A 19,925-nucleotide genomic window follows, 5' to 3' on the forward strand; every position below is an offset into this window, starting at 1 on the left:
CAATTGACAACAGGTATCTATTTATTTTGCCGAGAGTTTCACTTGTAAAATTATACATATTGAAGTTTCATGTACTTAAAATCTTGGGAAAATGTAAATGGGAAGGAAAAATTACGATTTGTATAACTTCTCAGGAATTTTTTGTAGGTGCTACTGAATGCAAGTTACATGGTGTAACTAACTTACAGTTGTCAAAAATAGCCCAAAAAAAATACTATTTTTGCCTTCTCAAAACAATTACCTTACCTGGCTTTGAAATCTTCCTACTTCCCTCCTGAAGTGGTCTTCACCAATAGCCTAGCGTAAAAATTAGATCCAATGCAAACAGAATATCCTCCAGTAATAGACATTTCCAACTTTGGCAGGGGGCAGGGGGATGCATTTGCGCACATATGTGTGTGTGCATGCATGTGTGAGTCTGTGTGTGTGAGCTTGTCATTACTAGAGCGGCCATGGGAGAAAAGTGAATCTCCCTAGAGCCAACTTAGAAGTTAATAGGAACAATATGACAACCACAAGGTCATCCAGAGTTCTCAAAAGTGATGTCAAAAGATGATGAGGTGTTAAGTACATTTTGTAAGCCATGAAAATCCAGGACACAATAAGCAAGAAATGAAGTTTGCTCTGAATACAACAGACAAATGAGTATATTGATATAACTGTTTATTAACTATTCCTTTGCCTCCAATCTCAGCCAAACGCTCTTTATCCTTTGGTAGTAGAATTTACAATTAGCAAACATGAACATAACAACCTACATTAGTCTTATGTTGAGATCTGGGAGACCAGAATTCTGCAAAGTTTCCTTTCAACCTTTCATTTTCAAAATTCTTGGAAATGAATTAAGCATAAAAAGTGAGAAGTCATGCTTCAAATCCCAGACTATGTTTTGCCTGTCAAATATTGCACTCTGTAAAGTGTATCAGCAAACCCCAGTAGAAACTTACCCTTCAACTTGAGGTCAACATTATGTCTCAGCCAAGGATAAACCCCATAGCTTGGCATATCTTCGGGAATTGGATTATTGCTTATCCAGCCATCACAAGCGAACCGGAAGAAATTATCACAAGGATCCACAGACAGATTTACTTTACTTAAGATGGCAGCAGCTATTTAGAAAGAAAATCACAGGATTAATAAGCACTGAACGTTGGGTACTGTTCTTTTCCAAATTAAACAATGATTTCATATCAACCAGTTTCCAAGCCTTGGCATTTACATTTTCCCTTAAATAACTCTTTGAATCTACCTCACTATATGAAATGACTACATTCAAAATGAACGGATAGGCCAGGCGCAGTGGCTCACGCCTGTAATCCCAGCACTTTGGGAGGCCGAGGCAGGTGGATCACCTGAGATCAGGAGTTCAAGACCAGCCTGGCCAACATGGGGAAATCCCATCTCTACTAAAAATATAGAAATTAGCCAGATACGGCGGTGCACACCTGTAATCCCAGCTACTCGGAGGCTGAGGCAGGAGAATCACTTTAAGCCTTCTTTGCAGTGAGCCAAGATCGTACCAATGCAGTCCAGCCTGGGGTGACAAAGTGAACTGTCTCTCAAAAAAAAATGAATGGATAAAAGTTTGGTGGTATTATTGTTACTAGTTTTTGCAGGATCATCCCTTACATCTGTGGGGTGTAGGACAAGAATACAAATTAAGTGTGTGGTCAATCGCTTGCAAAGATAACTGTGACTCTTTCTTCCATCCTGCTTGTCCTTCTGCAAAGTGACTTGCTGCTCTTCTCATCAAATGGTAGAGTCTATTGCCCCTGCCTTGAATTTGGACTGACCTTGTCACTTGCTTTGACCAACAGAATTGGCAGAACTTTCTGTGAGTTTCAAAGCTAAGCCTTAAGAGGCCTTGCAACTTCGATATTAACTCCCTTTAAATGAAACCCTGAAGCTGCTCTTTGAAGCAGCCTCCTGGAGGACAAAAGGCCACATAGAGAAGAACCAAACCAGAACATTTGCCAGACATTGACCGAGGCCATCATTCACCTTCCAGTCCAGGCACCCCTCTAGCTGAATGCAGCTGCACAAATGAGCCTAGGCAAAAATCAGCAGAGAAACTATCCACCAAACCCATCAAATCACGAGAAATATTAAATCATTTCTGTTCCAGGCTGCTATGGTCTGGGTGGCTTACCTCACAGTGAAGGCTAATGGAAACAGAGGTCCATATGTCATCTACCTAAATATTTAAAAGTTATATTTATAATACACTTTCAAATTCTTGAGCTCCTTGATATTCAGTGTAGCTCTCAGAGAAATAAAGCCCTGGAAGAGGCCCACACAGACCCTGGAAGGAAGCTTGGGGCCACCAGACAGGGAATTCTGAGGTGTAGAAGGAGAGAGCTGCCTACTTGGCTCCACAGACCCCCTGACTGGAGGAGATACACGGCCAGAGGAGGGCCAAAGTAGGGTATTCTAAACAAGGGACCCAGGTCTAGGGACAGAACTGAGTAGGTGTATTAGTTAACAGAAAGACACAATCAACTGATCTACCATTTTTTCCTTTCATAAGCCCATACACAATTACATACAGAAGACAGCCCATAGGTAGGAGACGTGTGCATAAATATGTAATCGTGAGCTTTAAAAGAAAACCCTTCATTATAAAATGAGAAGTTTCCAAAATTCCCAGTACTGAACAACGCTCTTCCAACAGCCATACAATTGCCGGCTACTCTAGCACAAAGATATGCACCAACTGATTTTTTAAAAAAGCAGCCAATATTTTAATGACATCAGAAAGATGACATTCTGAGCAATTTTCATACTTTAAATAATGCCAGTACATATTTTTGTTTGAAGTAATGAAAACCCAATGAGATTTCAGCTAAATATGAATGAACTGCCCCAAAAAAGTATCATCTGTGTAAATTTAGATACCTATCTTACAGTTTGGTTACATGTGCGGCTCCTCCAGGTTTAAAAATAAAACTAGATATTTCTCTAGCCTATACCTTTTTTTTTTTGAGATAGAGTCTTGCTTTGTCGCCAGGCACCAGGCTGGAGTGCAGTGGCACAATCTGGGCTCACTGCAACCTCCGCCTCTCGAGTTCAAGCAATTCTCCTGCCTCAGCCTCCCAAGTAGCTGGGACTACAGGTGCGTGCCACCACACCCAGTTAATTTTTGTATTTTTTTAGTAGAGATGGGGTTTCACTATGTTGGCCAGGATGGTCTCGATCTCTTGACCTCGTGATCCGCCCGCCTAGGCCTCCCAAAGTGCGGGGATTACAGGCGTGAGCCACCGCGCCCGGCCTAGCCTATATTTTCTACAAAAATTTCAAACAGCTTTTTGTCTCCAATTAAGTGAATATAAAAACATTCTAATTTCTATAGGCCCTCAAAATCCCCACCATTTTCAAACCTCCCCCCACCTCACAACACAAAAGAAAAAAAAAATACTAGCAAAAACTCGGTTTAGAGGCCAAATACTGCCGCTCACGCCTGTAATCCCAGCATTGGGAGTCTGAGGTGGGCAGATTGCTTGAGCCCAGGAGTTCGAGACCAGCCTGGGTAACATGGCAAAACCCAGTCTCTACAAAAAAAAAAAAAAAAGAGGGCTTATAAGTTTGATAAATTTCAAATTTGCTTAACATTTTTGTGATTCAGAACTAGCACCAGTTGCCTCTAATTATGTTTTTACTTACTGCTACTATTTTATCATTAATATTTAATGTGCTAGGACATAACGAAATCTTTCTTTTGGTTGGTATTTATAGTTACTGCATGCAGCCACAGAATGAATCTGCTATGTGACACCTCAGAGACATGGATCACACGTCTCAGTCCCACACAACATTTACAGTCACACAGGGGAGCCCTCACACGCATTTTTACTCACATAAGTGCACTGTTTTCCAGCCTCCTTCTCAAACTTTCCCTGCCCCCAACCCTCGAATGTATCCTCTCCATCTCACCAGTATTCTTGCAGGTAACTAGAAAAACTGCAAGGTCAGCTCTGACCTTGGCTCTGATACAAAAGTTGGGGAATACATCACTCACACTGAATTTGGAAAGAAGCTTGCTGAGTGAGAAAACTCTAGCTTCAGCCTCCTAATTCATCATTCACAATTCACAGCGGGGCACAGGGCTACACTTTCTGCAGGGGAACTGTGACTTCAAATTGCAAGGGACCATAGTTGTCAAGACACGGAAACTCCTTTCCTCCTACTCAGCTCCATGGAGAAAACCCAGAGTCTTGTTTAAATAAAAAAAAATGAAGATGAAGAAAATCTGTGAAAGCTCAGGCTACATACTCTTTCAAGTCATCGTATATAAGGTTAGTTGTCACACAGTCTTCAGCTGGTGTTTATGTGGTACAAGTGGAGGCATCCTCCCCAAATACCAGCCTCTGTTTTAGATTTAATCAAGGATGAAGGCAGAAAGTAGTAATAAAAATAATTAACAATAACACGGACTGGGCGAGGTGGCTCACGCCTATAATCCCAACACTTAGGGAGGCCAAGGCAGGTGGATCACTTGAGGTCAGGGATTCGAGACCAGCCTGATCAACATGGACAAACCTCATCTCTACTAAAAATACAAAAGCCAGGCATGGTGGCACATGCCTGTAATCCCAGCTACTCAGGAGGCTAAGGCAGGAGAACCACTTGAACCTGGGAGGTGAAGGTTGCAGTGAGCCGAGATCACACCATTGCACTCCAGCCTGGGTAACAAGAGCGAAACTCTGTCTCAAAGAATAAATAATAATAAAATCACCAATACTGAGGATTTCCTTTTTGCCGGGGACTATGCCAAGTCCTTTTTAAGCAATATGGCATCATCACAAACTCTAGAGTCAGACCACTTCTGTTTGAATGAGAGAAACACCCTTGCAATAGCTAAGTCACCTTAGGCAGGTTATTTAACCTCTGTGTCTTAGTTTCCTCACCTGAAAATGGGGATAATAATAGCACCCCATAGAATCATTATGCAAATTAAATGAGTAAATATATGTAAAGTGCTTAGAACAGTGGTTGGGCATATTACCATATAAATGGAGGATGCCCAGTGAAGTTTGAATTACTGATAAACAACCACCTTTTAGAATAAGTATGTAGCAAATATTGCATGGGACACACACCAAAAGTAGTCATTGCATATCTGCAATTCAAATTTCACTGAGCATCCTGTATGTAGGTATGTATGTATGTATTTAGCTAAATCTGTGAACTATAATTCCATCTGAAACTCTTGAGGCTAGATATGTTTCAGACCTCATAGATTTTTCAGATTTTAGAAAAGAAATACATTGCATATAACCACAGATCACGTAATATTTCAGCAACAGCTAGAGGGGCAGGCCTGAAGCAAGTGCATTAATAGTTCTATAGGGAAACATATGCATATTCTTAAGTAGGATAAACCAAGTCTGAGGCAGCCTCCCATGAGTTAAGATCCAATTTCACCCTCAAAGAAATTGAGATGAGGCCCCATCTTGCCAACTGAGAGTTACAATGTTTTCTGGGTTTGGGGCTAAGAATCAGCATTGTGGGCTGGGCGCGGTGGCTCACACCTGTAATCCCAGCACTTTGGGAGGCCAAGGCAGGTGGATCACCTGAGGTTGGGAGTTTGAGACCAGCCTGACCAACATGGAAAAATCCCGTCTCTACTAAAAATACAAAATTAGCTGGGCGTGGTGGCGCATGCCTGTAATCCCAGCTACTCGGGAGGCTGAGGCAGGAGAATTGCTTGAAGCTGGGAGGCAGAGATTGCGGTGAGTGGAGATGGCGCCACTGCACTACAGCCTGGGCAATAAGAGCGAAACTTCGTCTCAAAAACAAAAAAAGAATCAGCATTGTGAACTTAGAATACTGCCACTACCATTATTATTTTCTTCTTTCTCTTTATTTTATTTATTTTTTTTTTTGAGATGGAGTCTCACTCTGTTGCCCAGGCTGAACTGCAACCTCCACCTCAGGGCTCAAGCGCATGTTCAACCTGCAATCTCAGCTTACTGCAACCTCCACCTCCCAAGTAGCTGGGATTACAGGCATGTGCCACCACTCCCAGCTAATTTTTGTAATTTTAGTAGAGACAGGGTTTCACAATGTTGGCCAGATGGACCTTAAACTCCTGGCCTCAAGTGATCCGGCCCACCTCGGCCTCCCAAAATGCTGGGATTGCAGGCATGAGCCACCATGCGCAGCCCATTATTATTTTCTTTTATTCTCACACTAAGTATAAGTAAAAACTGTTATTCCCATTTTACACATGGTGAGACTGAGGCTTAGAGAGGCTATTTATTTCGCCCAGATCATGTGGCTTGTAAATAGCTAGATCATGCTTCAAACCCAGTTAGCCTGTCTGCCCTTGTCCGTGATATAAGCATGCAAGCCCTTTCCTTGTTTCTTTGCATTCTTTGTACAGCCCTTATTTTGAAAGAGGGATTACAATAAGAGGACACAGAGGAGATAAGAGTTATGGAGAGGAGGCATCTCAGAAATGGTTGGCACCTGCTCAGAAATGGTCCAGAAGGCGATCAAACACTCTCCTCTTCTGAATTTTCAGCATGCATGCCCACGCACACACAGCCTCTCGTTCAAGGCCCTGACTTGGCCACAATTCTCCTGACACATGTACTCAGCAACTGTTCCGCAGACCCCTGGGCACAGAGGCTCACATTACACTCAAGAGAACTGTATCTTTGGTGAGTCTTTCACTACAGAAACAGCAAAATCAATATTTTTTTTTTCCAACATTAGAAAGCCATTAGCCAACGTGAAAATTAAAAACAGGACAGCGAGGGAAAACACACTCGCTGGCAGGAGGCAACCTCTTTGAATATCAGTCTAAGTTTTAGTCTTGCATTATGATTCATAATCCCACACTAAAACTCACAAAGTGGCCCTCCATACCAAAAAGTGTTCTAAACTCAAGTTGAAAATTTATGAGCTCAAAAATTCCCATTTCACACATCTGCAAGAACCCTACCACAGCCAAAGCACCAGGCGACATCAACTCTAAAACCTGCCCTGATGGATCCACCCTACTCCATGACTTCCTCGCACCACTGGAGAAAACCCCAGGTCAACAACTCAATCCTTGGATCACAAGGTCAGGAGTTTGAGAACAGCTTGACCAACATGGCAAAACCCCATCTCTACTAAAAATACAAAAATTAGCCCGGTATGGTGGCAGGTGCCTGTAATCCCAACTACTCAGGAGGCTGAGGCAGGAGAATCACTTGAACCCAGGAAGCGGAAGTTGCGATGAGCTGAGATCGCGCCATTGCACTCCAGCCTGGGCAGCAAGAGCAAAACTCCATCTCAAAAAAAAAAAGAAGAAGAAGAAGAATGAAACAAAAAAGAATTCTACTAATGTAATTACCTAACTCACTACCCTTGTATAAGGTCTCAGAGTTTACAAGCTCTTTCACTTTCCCATCTCAATAAACATCACCACCCAACCATCACCAAAAATGTAAGCATCACCCCCAATTGTCTGCTTTTGCTCAAAGCCCACATTGAATCCCTCATTAGACCTTCTAACTCCTAAACCTTCCCCCATTCTCCCTCTACATCTCTTGAATTCAAGACAGCATCGCCTGTTACCTGGTGTATGGAAATAAACCGTCTACCTGGGTGGGCCACCTTCTTCTATTCTTGCTCGCTATGGTCTCTTCTCCATTGAGAAAAACTCCCTCTAACGGAGCTCTCCACCAAGACAGCTTTTAAAATGCTCATAAGATGTACTCCCTTTCATAAAAGCCTCCAGAGGCTTTTTAGCGCACTTAAGGAAAGCCCAAACTCACTGGCACTTGGGACCCCCATTGACTCCCCATCACTTGCACCTCACCTAGCAAGCTCCTCTTGTTCCTCAAGTCCACCAAGTTCAAGCTTCTGTGTGCTCTTTGCCCCACCTGTTTCCCCCACCCGGAAAGCCCCTGCCTCAGTCTTCACACAGCAGTTCCCTTCTCATCATTCAAAGGTCACCTTCAAGGTCATGTCCTCCGGCTTTTCAATCTAGCCATCCTGTCACTTGCTATCACATTATTCTATTTTAATATTTCAATTTTCTCTATAACATGTTCCACTGACTGATAGTTTTCTTTTTCTTTTAGAGATGGGGGTCTCACTAATTTGCCCAGGCTGGCCTCCAACTCAGGGCTCAAGCCTCAGCCTCCCAAGTGGCTGGAACTAAAGGCTCGTGTCACCACGCCCAGTTTGATAATTTTCTTGTTGCATAAATTGCCTTACTGTCTTTCTTCCCATATCTGGTTCACTGCTCTATTTCCAAAACTTAACTCCGTATCTGGTGTTCAATAAATATTTGGTGAATTTGTTCATTAACCTCTTCTCTTAAGGCCAAAAGAAAGGTCAAAGGGCCACATGCTCAACTTGTTTGATGACTTTCCTTTTGGAAAAAGGAAAAAAGTGTCCCTGCCCACCTAAAGAGTGAAGGTGAGGGCTAAAATCTGACTCCCTCAAATCTAGGCCCTAACACTGATGTAGGAGGGAAATCTAATAGCTGTGTGTGGGACCCCTAGGTAGCCCCACTTTCGGTGTCCTAACCAAAAATTACAGAGTACTTTGACCATTCTGTGACCCAGTAAGCTGCAAGTTTGTTTTCGTTTATTTTTTGAGAGGGGTTCCCTCTGTCACCCAGGCTGGAGTGCAATGGCGCGATCTCTGCTCACCGCAACGTCCGCCTCCCGGACTCAAGCAATTCTCATGCCTCAGCCTCCTGAGTAGCTGAGATTATAAGCATGAGCCACTACACCCAGATAATTCCAGTTGCAAGTTTTTCCCAGCAGGCTTAGGCCCAAACTGGACCCTTGAACATTTCCAGGCACTGATAAAGGTATCTAGGTTGATGCACAAAACTTTCAAAGAAACTAGTGCCGGCTCCGATCCAAATTCCTTTAACCCTCAAATAGTCTCCACACCCTAATGCCCTGACTGCAGACATACCTAAGTAGAACACTCGTTTTCTCTCACTGTCTTGAGGATACACTGCAGCACTTTCGATGTAAATTGCCATAATAAATGCTTTGGACTGACTGGCCACCCTGGCATTTATTTAATGCTTCTTTTTTGTTCTTGTTGTTTGTTTTACTTTAGGTGCACACTATATCTGGCATTTCTCCCCATGTTATCCCTCCCCACCCTCCACTGTCCCTCCTAATGCTTCTTTCTTTAGAATCCTAACTGGCCCCATCTTGGGATGGTTTGGGGTACTCCCTCCTGGGAAGTTCCTGTCGCTGCTCTTGGGGAAACTCCAGCCACAAGTTCGATGGGGTAAGACAGTGTGGCAAAACTGAGGCAACTTTAAGCCCTCATCTTCACCTTGGGGTACCCACTGATAACACAGACTGGTCACTTCAAGAGAAGTTTGACTTGCAATGTGAAACAGAAAAAAAAGGGATTCCCTGCTGGCGCGGTGGCTCACACTTGTAATGCCAGCACTTTGGCAGGCTGAGGCGGGCGGATCACAAGGTCGGGAGTTCAAGACCAGCCTGGCCAACATCGTGAAACTCCGTCTCCACTAAAAACACAAAACTTAGCGGGGTGTGATGGCAGGCACCTGTAAGCCCAGCTACTCGGGAGGCTGAGGCACGAGAATCACTTAAACCTGGGAGGCGGAGGTTGCAGTGAGCTGAGATGGTGCCAGCCTGGGCAACTCCATCTCAATTTAAAAAAAGAAAAAAAAAAGAATTCCCACTGACAATGGAAGCATGGATTGATTTACAAAGGAGCCTTGCTTAGAGGCAGGCAAATCTGACCCACAGACCAGAAATTATACAACGGCTTAAGGTAAAGAGGAATCTATAGCTAGCAGCCATAGGAAGACCAGTGTTCTCTGCCTGTGGGTCTTAAGAGAAGCCATTCAGCCTTCGAAGCCCCTTTCTGATTTCGTTGTAACAACGCTTAGAATACCACAGCTGTTTTTTGCAAGGAAAAAGAAAACAGGAAACCTAAGCTCCACTATTTCACACCAAAACTTGAAAGTAAACTTAAAATTTCTTCAAAATTGCATTTGGTGCTTGGTAAACCTCAAGCAAACAGAATACTAAAAATACCACCTGTTTTCTCTTCCACTCCCCAAGGTACCATAATTATAACTTGACACAGGATGGAAAACTGTGACTTACCAGCTTCGATGCATTCTGGCTTCAGGCAGTACTCCTGTTTAGCTTGGAGACTTAAGAATCCTTGACTCACTGAAAAAACAGACCAAAATAAATGGCTGACTCGTAGCAGACCACCATCGAGTAAACCACCCTTGGAAACATACGCAAGACATTTGATATCAGTTCATCCTTCTCAGTGTTGATGCAGTATTCAAAAACGCAGTTGGTTCAATGTCACGGAACCAAACTCTAGTTGCTAGCTAAATAACTTTGGTAAGACTGTGGGTTGCTTTGAAACTCAGTTTCTCTCCTCTGTATGATAAGTAAGTATAACGAGATCAGTGCTCCTAAGAGCGTGGTCTCTAGAGCAGCAGCAGCTGCTGCTGCTGCACCTGGGAGCTTGTTAGAAAGCCACTCAGATCTTGACTCAGAAACCCTGGGATTGGGGCCCAGCCATCTGCGGTTTAACAAGCCCCCCAGGTGATTCGGATATGCTCAAACACGAGCACCACTGGTCCAGATAATCTCTAAAGTCACTTCAACCTCCAATTATCTGTGGTTTAAGCCTCATACTTTCGCTCTACTGGTTATAACTCCATGCCCATATTCAAGATGGGAAAACTGAAACTTTTAAACTATGTCATTTGGAGCCAGTCAGAGTGGAAATAGAAAGCTAGCATGTGTGGCTTTTAGAGTTCTGGATCTTATCTAAACCATCCATACAGATATGGACCAAAAAAGGGGTAGGGGTAAGGAACATACTGAACATATCTCAATCACCTGTTAATAGCAACCGTTATTGTCCGCCTGCTCTCAACCCCACAAACTCTCCACCCACCAGGCCCAGCTTAGCTACCAGACATTTGCAACTTTGTGAATCAAGCTTCCAGCTACTTCTTCCTTCCCCCACCCCCTAAAAAAGTCTAAAATTGAAATAGCTTTTCACCAATGGTTTATTGTCCCCATCTGGCTGGCAACATTATCTAAATAGATTTCTGCTGAAGTACAGAAGGGTTCCCAATTTGTCAACTCCAGGTAGCACCTGGGCATTAGCAGATGTGAATTTAAGATTTCAGAAATATTTGTGGTAGCTGAGGAAATTCCGGGGAATTCATTCTTGCTGTGCTCTGTGAGCAGAAACAACGAATCATCTGGAGATGTGGCCATGGTGAGAGGGATGGTGGGAGGCGAATGGGGACCAAGGCTCTTTGTGGCAGGATCAGAAAGCTTGGCAGTACCTATATTTCTGCTAGAGATGGAAGACCTGTAGATGACGAGCCAGTGTGGTGAGTTTTTAGTATTTATTAACCCACGCTCTAAATGGAGTCTGCTTTTTCTTTGTTCTTCTCTCTGCTGCCATCCTCCAGCCTCTTTGCATGTGTTACGTTACAGATTCAAAAAATCTGCCTACGGAACATCTCAGGCCTATTTTTAAGAAAACACACCTTAGCAAAAAGGTGTGTTTTGATTTTTATATAAAGCAAAAAAAAAAGGTAGGTAAAAAAATATATATGAGCAGCATAAAGATTAGTGTGCAGTATTCCAATAGGCCTGGGTGGTAGAACCACGGGGGGAATTTTCCCCATCAGTCAGTTTTCGTATGTTGACCTAATGTTCTTTAGTGAGCATGTGTTGTTTTTTATAATGCAAAAATAAGCTTTATTGTAAACAATAATATTTTTATAATTCTGGACAATACCTTCTTGATCCTAGCCTTATTTTAAAAAACAAAAGAGCTAATAAAATCATTATTTAAAGACTTATTCCTTTCATGAGAAATAATTCTTGACCCAAAACCTCAAAGGAAGAAATAAAATCAAGTATCTTTATCTAACAATGAATAGAATGAATGTTTTAAATATAATTAATTTGTCTGGGTGTGGTGGCTCAGGCCTGTATTCTCACCACTTTGGGAGGCCAAGGCAGGAAGATGACCTGAGGTCAGGAGTTTGAGACCAGCCTGGCCAACATGGTGAAACCCCATCTCTACTTAAAAATACAAAAATTAGCTGGGCATGGTGGTGCATGCCCATAATCTCAGCTACTCAGGAGGCTGAGGCAGGAGAATTGCTTGAACCCAGGAGGTGGAGGTTGTAGTAAGCCAAGATCGCACCACTGCACTCCAGCCTGGGTGACAGAGTGAGACTCCATCTCAAAAAAACAAAACAAAACAAATATATATATATATAAAATTAATTGGGACACTGACAGACCCAGCCCTTCAAGGAAGAGCATTATCTCCATGGATGGGGTTATTTTAAAATCAAGCAAATAAATGAGAATCAACAAGGCCAGATAATGTGAAGGTGTAAGTGAGTGAAATAGAGACAATAAAGAAATTTTTTCTTTTTTCTTTTTTTTTCTTTTTTTTTTGAGACGGAGTTTCGCTCTTGTTACCCAGGCTGGAGTGCAATGGCGCGATCTCGGCTCACCGCAACCTCCGCCTCCTGGGTTCAGGCAATTCTCCTGCCTCAGCCTCCCAAATAGCTGGGATTACAGGCATGCGCCACCGTGCGCAGCTAATTTTGTACTTGTAGTAGAGACGGGGTTTTTCCATGTTGGTCAGGCTGGTCTTGAACCCCCGAACCTCAGGTGATCCACCCACCTCAGCCTTCCAAAGTGCTGGGATTACAGGCATGAGCCAACGCGCCCGGCCAAGAAAATATTTTTGATATAAAAATTAAGATGTTACTTTTGAATGGTTAGGAGCTTTAAAAGATACATGTAAATCGCAGTTTGGTTTCTCATTGTAGATTTCTCCATAACCAGAGGAAATGCTCTCAGGTTATAGGGGAGTCATCCACAGATCAAGAGCATAAGAATGGCCAGAAAGCAGGGTTCAGCAAACTACGGCCCATAGGCCAAATCCACTGCCTGTTTCTGTACGGCCCATTGAGCTATGAACGGCTTTTACATTTTTTTCATGGTTGGGAAAAAGAAAAATAATATTTCATGACACATGAAAAGTATATAAAATTCCAATTTCAGTGTCTAGAAATCAGATTTGCTTGGCACACAGCCATGCCCATTTGTGTACATATTGTCTATGGCTGCTTTCGTGCAATAACAACAGAACTGAGTCGTTGCAACAGAGGCCGTATGGCCCACAGAGTCGAAAATATTTACTATCTGGCCCTTAACAGAAAGTTTGCCGGCCACTGCATCTGAGAAACGGATTGCGGGGAGGAAGGAGAAGGGAAGGAGAAGAAGAAAGGACACTTGAAAATAAATAAACTGGTTGCAGGCAAATATGTTTTCCATTCTAGTGCTCTGTAGCTTCTCTGAAGCCACCGAAAGGCCACTGGCAATCACTCTTACTGTAGAAGCAATAAGGTTTCGAAGACAGATTATCCCGGAGCCTCAGATAAAAAGAAGAGTTAGTAAGAAGGGATGCTGGAAATTGTAGGCATGTAAGTGAACGTGGACAGGCAGAGAAACATACCACAAAGTCAACCAGGAAGCCCTTGAAGAGAAGACGACCCTAACTAGAATATTGTCACGAAGAGCATTGCCGAGTAGGCCCCTGGAGTCTTTCAGAGAAGCACTTTGACTGGGTACAGAGTGGAGGTGGGTGGCAGAGCCGAGGGGAGGGATGGGGATGGGGGGAAAGGGGGGATTCTAAAATAGTGCAGAAATAATTGACAAAAAGGAAGTGTCCCTGAATGTATACATCCAAATAGATGTGGTCACCTGAAGCAATGCTTCTCAAACCTGTAATTGCAAACAATCCCTTGGGGGTCTTGTGAAAATGCAGACTGTGAATCAGCAGGTCTGGGGTGTTGCTCAAGCTCTGCAATGATAGTGATGCTGCTGGTCCACAGACCCCATTTTGAGAAGCAAAGATGTCGAGGTCACAGCCTTCGTTTGCCCTTATTCTCTAACATCATTTGAGCTCCTCTTAGAGAGTCAAGGTGAGAGCCAGGTTACAGGGCATGCTGGGAAGTTCTCTTTCATATTTTATGCAGTCCTCCTTATCCATAATAGCAGTGTCTGGCTTGATGAATTTTACTTTGCTCTAAAAACACTGGCACTGTTTCCTAAGAATAATTTTCTCTGATAGAACAAAGATTTGCTGCCATGGAGAATCTTTCAATGAATATGCCATGGCCTTGGGATATAATCATAAAAGTGGAGTTTTGTAAAAGTTTCGTGTAGTGGTAATACCGTTAGAAAGAGTACATATTTTTACATAAACAATAATTATTTGGATTTTTAAGTTTGGGAGGGTTTGCAAAACCTAACCTTGCAGTCACATTCCACATAGCACGTAGTCTTTTGGCTTGCCCATAGAATTTTTCCTCTCATTTTGAATTTCAGCAGAGGACACTTGTCTAAACCCTAAGTGCTGAGAAATCTCAAGAGTTTTCAAGAGCCACAGATTCAGTTGCAGGAGTAGGAGATTTAGGTTTACCAGAAAGCAATAAACCCATCTAATTTCCTAAATCTTCAGCCACAGAAAACATGGAAAGATGGTTTGCTCATTTTAGCAGAGTTTTCAACCAAACAACCCTAACTCTTTTAAAATTTAATTACTGGTTTACCCCTGCCAAAATAAACATGTCCTCCTGCAATCCTGTATATGCCGAGGAATGTTTCCAGGTTTGCTACATTTCAAACTGCACCTCGAATCTCCTCGTTCCTACATAACATTCAGGCTAATGAAGTATTTTGGGTTGCACGAGAAAAATTAAAATGGTAATAGTCAAGGGTTCAGAAAGCCTGGAGTTTTAGAAAATCCCTCACTCCTTTCCAAGATATTTGATTCTTTTTCATAGGAATACACTTCTATCATCCTATATACTCTCTGGGTACATCATTCTCACCAAGAGTCATTAAAATAATTGAATCACAATATCTTTCAAATCTTGGGGGGAAACCTCTGTTTTCCTTCATATTCATTTATAAATCAAACTGCATCTCATCAGAGTCACTGGATAAGAAAGGAGTTGAAGAATATCATTAAAAGTGCACTTTAAAGGAATGATTTGTGTTTTGTGAATTACATTTCATGATTCGTTCAGGCAAACATTAATAAAAGTCAAATGGAAAGAAACTCCAGCATGGTTTTCATCAAAATATATGTAAAGTCTTTCCTCCAAATATAAATGAAACTACGTGACTATGAATTCATAAACACTAATTTTGCTAAATGTACCACATAAAAATTTTTCTGCCTAATGCAACAGAACCAGCCAGCCACTCGAAGCCACTTACACCCACTTTGCCTTCTGGACTATACATTTGGTACTTGGGTGTATTTATTTATTTAGGCTCCTTAAAAAAGGCTTCTTTTTCATTTGCATATTTGATAGAAACTAAAGATGCGCCACCTACGAACACAGGCAAACAGCCATGTACCTGTGTTATGACAAGTTTTGCCACAATAAAGCACAAGGAAACGTCTTAGCACACACCCAGTTCCCCCGGCCTCCTGCACTCCACTTACCTAGAAAGAGGATCGTGCCCAGAACTAGGGTGCCACCGACAAACACGGCCAGGGCAATTCGAATGCCTCTGTTGGCCTTCTTTCCAGTCTCCACGCTGCTCCCTGTTTCTGCTTCCATCAGAAGGGCCGTAGAGAACACAAGAGAAGAAAGTCACTTTTCGTGGTTTGGTGGCTGGTCTCAAGACCGAGGCGATGATATCCAAGGCTCTCTTGCTCTTCTACTAATGGACAGCTTAAAAAACTCCCGTCGGGAAATCTCCCCTCGCCACCCTTACTCAAATAATTCTTCACAAGTGAAAATTATAAAATCCAAAATATTGGTTGCCTTGGCTTTCCCCCTGACTAGACAAAACAAACAGTGTTGCTTTATCTTGGTGCTCTCCCTCAGCAAAGTCCCTCTCAACCGATTGTTTGGCAGGCTCTTCTCTCAAGCGTTCCGAGTATACATGTTTTAGTATGTTGCTGAACAGATGTTTTAGCTATTTAAATGTATAGTCACTTGGGGAGGAACAAAACAATTGTTTTATCAAAACTGGATTCTCGTGAAACTCCCCCAAATCATGATAAGTTAGGTGGCCAGGATTCACCGGACCCACTTCAAGATCCCAATTAATCATGTAATTCTGTTGCAAGAATCATTCTGCTTGCCTGAATTGTCTTCATCAAAGATATTCTTTCAGTGTGTGAGTCCCTTTTTAAAGCCTTCTAAGAGTTCCTAGGATATCCTGGAGCATTTTATTTTAGGAACTTTGTGTATGATAGCATGTGCCAAAAATCAGTCATAGTCCAGTGCAGTGCAAAGTAGCAATTAAGACAACCTACAGAGGCTGATGGTTTGAACTGGAACTTTTTGTTAAAGGAAGGAGAAAAAGCACTTCCTCTTTGTGGTACTGAGAATTGTACACACACACACATACAAGTGCGTGAATTAAGTTTATTAGCAACTACAAAAGATATGATGAGAGATTTTTTTCCTTGCATGGTTTTGATGAAAAGTGCACCCATGTGTTTTGTCTGCCACTCCCACTGAGGCAGCCATTCATTAGGATGTTTTTGTGTTTACATGAAGTGTCCACTTCAGCAGATTCCCCAGAATGAATTCAAAGGCAATTGGTTTCAGGCCGGGTGCAGTGGCCCACACCGGTAATTCCAGCACTTTGGGAGGCTGTGGCAGGCAGATTGCTTGAGGCCAGGAGTTCGAGACCAGCCTGGTCAACAAGGCGAAACCCCGTTCGTACTAAAAATACAAAAATTAGCTGGGCGTGTTGCCGAGCACCTGTAGTCCCAGCTACTCAGGAGGCAGAGGTGGGAGAATCGCTGAAGCCTGGGAGGTGAGGTTGCAGTGAGTCGAGATCGTGCCACCGCACTCCAGCCTGGGCGACAGAGAGAAAGAGAGAGATCCTATCTCAAAAATAAACAAACAAAAAACAAAGGCAATTAATTTCACTGGAAAGACTGATGAATGACTGGGTCTTTGATTTTTTTGATCATGATAATGATTTAAATGATAAAAATGTGCTTTCTTCATGGGGAAGGGCAACTGATATTCCAATGCTACCACTGAAACGATATAGATTTTATTATCCACAGATACAGATATCATTAATTCACAACACAATTACTACCTGCCTGCTTTTGCTTTGCTGCAGGTCATAGGGCAGTGGGAGTGGGTGTAGATAACTCAACTATATCTAGAAACCAGTAGAGCAATTATCTCCACGCAAATCGTGCACATGGCTTTAGGGGTTCCACAGGCGCTCAGCAGGTGCTGATGAGCTCAATATAACATGGCCACTCGGTCATGGTCCTGTTTGGCTTGTCTTAGTCAGGGCTTAAGCCCTTAGCATGGGATTCTCTCAAGTTTTGGGGCTTATTCCATAACACATCTTACTTTCTGCTCATTTCATGTTGCGGCAAAGTCAGAAGATCATAAGCCTTTGCCCAAGTTATGAGGTCATGGTGTGTTGATATCCCGTGCTCATTGGCTGTTGATGTTATTTTGTTGCTGTTATTCCATAACACATTCTAGCAGGCCTTTGGCCCCTAGTATAGGATTCTCCCAAGAGTTTTTGGACTTGACTCTAGAATACATCTTAGACCGTGAGCTCCACAAGGTCAGGAATCATGTCTGCCATGTTCAATGTTGCAGCTCCAACATTGACATTTCCTGGCCCTTCACAGCGAAAGGGAGAAATAAGAGCAATAAAAATCATCCAAATTAGCCCTGGCCACTTACTCTTAAAAACCAGCTTCAGGGTCAGGAGTGGTGGCTCATACCTGTAATCCCGGCACTTTGGAAGGCTGAGGTGGGCAGATCACTCTAAGTCAGGAGTTCAAGATCAGCCTGGCCAACGTGGTGAAACCCTGTCTCTACTAATACAAAAATTAGCTGGGCGTAGTGGTGCACAACTGTAATCCCAGCTACTCAGGGAGGCTGAGGCCCAAAAATTGCTTGGACCTGGGAAGTGGAGGTTGCAGTGAGCTGAGATCGTGTCATCCAACCTGACTGACAGAATGAAACTGTGTCTCAAAAAAACCAAAAGGTAGACACGGGTGTATCACCTGAGATCAGGAGTTCGAGACCACCCTGGCCAACATGGTGAAACCCTGTCTCTACTAAAAATACAAAAATTAGCCAGGCGTGGTGGTGGGTGCCTGTAATCCCTGCTACTCAGGAGGCTGAGGTAGGAGAATCGCTGGAAGGCAAGGTTGCAGTGAGCCGGGATCACACTACTGCACTCCAGCCTGGGCAACGGAACAAGACTCCATCTGAAAAATAAAAAAATAAAAGAACAACAATAACAACAACCAACCAGCTTCAGCTTCGGGAACCTCACATGCTAATCTGCGGGGGGAGGAGGAAGAAGGGTGTCATCTTTCAAAGTCCTAATTATTCCTTCTAAATGCTCAGCTGACAATGATACTTCACACAGGCATAGCACATTCGCTTTAACCTCATGGTAAATCTGCATACTTGATAGCAAAGGCATTTTAACTCTGATTTACAAATAAGGACACTGAGACCAAGGAATGGCCTCAGGTGGCATGGGAAAATCACAAATGGATAGATGGGGGATAGAATCATTGCCATATATGGCATGTCTGCAGCTTGACAAAGCTTCCTGTGCAAAGCAGAGATGACAATCACCCAAGTACGACACCAGGACCCACTTCTTTCCTCTTTTGTTCCTCCTCCCAATCTCCTCGCAACTTTCAGGGTCCCCGCTGACATTGAATGGTGGCCATGTGTTGCCATCACCTGCCTTGAACTTGCAGTTCCCCCAGAGGTGAGGGCAATGTGGAGCTTCCTCCGAAGTCATACCTACCCATCACTTACCAACAGGAATTCATTGCTGAATGGTCAACTGCTGAGTGAAAAGCCATTAAACCAAAAAATGCTCCCATTCATTGTAATAGGAAAACTACGATGCATTCTATCCCAAACTAAGATATGCAAACAGAGATAGGAAAATGTATTCATTGAACTTAATTGTGCATTTTAAAATAACTGAGAGACTGCCATTGGATTGTTTGTAACACAAAGGATGAATGCTTGAGGAGACGGATACCACATTCACCATATGATTATTTCACATCGCATGCCTGTATGGAAACATCTCAGGTACCCACGAATATATACACCTACTATGTACCTACAAAAATTAAAAATGAAAAAAATTAAAATCAGTAATTTTTAAATGTATTACTTGAACAATGAAAACAAGTCTACAAAAGTTAATATATTGTCAAAATATTGAAAATAAACATAGTTTGTGTAATATAATGTAATGAAGGTTTCTTTTACTCACCAAAGGAATGAAGGAAAACGTGAGAGTGGCTGGGACTGACAGAGGAAGGGCTGTGGGAAAATCAGTCATTATAAGGTACATTGTTCATCCTGTGCCATTTTCTGCATTACTTTTTAAATCCTTTTAGGAGATGATGATTATCTTGCCCTCAAAATAAACCACACTTAAAGTAGCACAGTAAAAAACCAAACAAACCCTTTAGGGCAAAATAAAGAAGTTCACAGCACAGGGAAATAATCAGTGCTCACAGGACTAACGCAGGGGTCTGCAAACAAGAGTACATGGGCCAAATTTGGCCCACTGCCTGTCTTTGTAAATAAAGTTTTTTTATTTTTCGACTTTATTTATTTATTTATTTATTTATTTATTTATTTATTTATTTTTTGAGACAGGGTCTCGCTCTGTTGCCCAGGGAGTGCAGTGGCATGATCTTGACTCACTGCAACCTCCACCTCCCAGGTTCAAGCCATCCTCCTGCCTCATCCTCCCAAATAGTTGGGACTAAAAGTGGCATGCCACCACACCCAGCTAATTTTTGTATTTTTAGTAAAGATGCGATTTTGTCATGTTGCCCAAGCTGGTCTT

At 42.7% G+C, this 19,925-nt stretch overlaps 1 protein-coding gene across 2 annotated transcripts in view; it reads right to left on the reverse strand.

The window, feature by feature from the left end:
- PHEX (phosphate regulating endopeptidase X-linked) overlaps positions 1 to 19,235 on the reverse strand; it is a 217,787-nt gene extending 198,552 nt beyond the window's left edge. For both annotated transcript variants that reach the window (XR_010338162.1, XM_012477402.2), the window contains exons 1-4: positions 17,809 to 19,235; positions 15,532 to 16,904; positions 10,107 to 10,175; positions 948 to 1,109 (exon numbers count right to left, since the gene is read on the reverse strand). Coding sequence is in view for 1 of the 2 variants with exons in the window: in XM_012477402.2 (XP_012332825.2) it covers positions 948 to 1,109; positions 10,107 to 10,175; positions 15,532 to 15,649 (349 nt within the window). In the remaining variant the exon portion in view is untranslated. The remainder of the gene's footprint in view (positions 1 to 947; positions 1,110 to 10,106; positions 10,176 to 15,531; positions 16,905 to 17,808) is intronic.
- Between the last annotated feature and the right edge of the window lie 690 nt (positions 19,236 to 19,925).

This window comes from Aotus nancymaae, unplaced genomic scaffold, assembly GCF_030222135.1.
Source record: "Aotus nancymaae isolate 86718 unplaced genomic scaffold, 86718_ANA_hifiasm-v0.15.2.pri h1tg000058l, whole genome shotgun sequence".
In the NCBI taxonomy this organism is placed as follows: Eukaryota; Metazoa; Chordata; class Mammalia; order Primates; family Aotidae; genus Aotus; species Aotus nancymaae.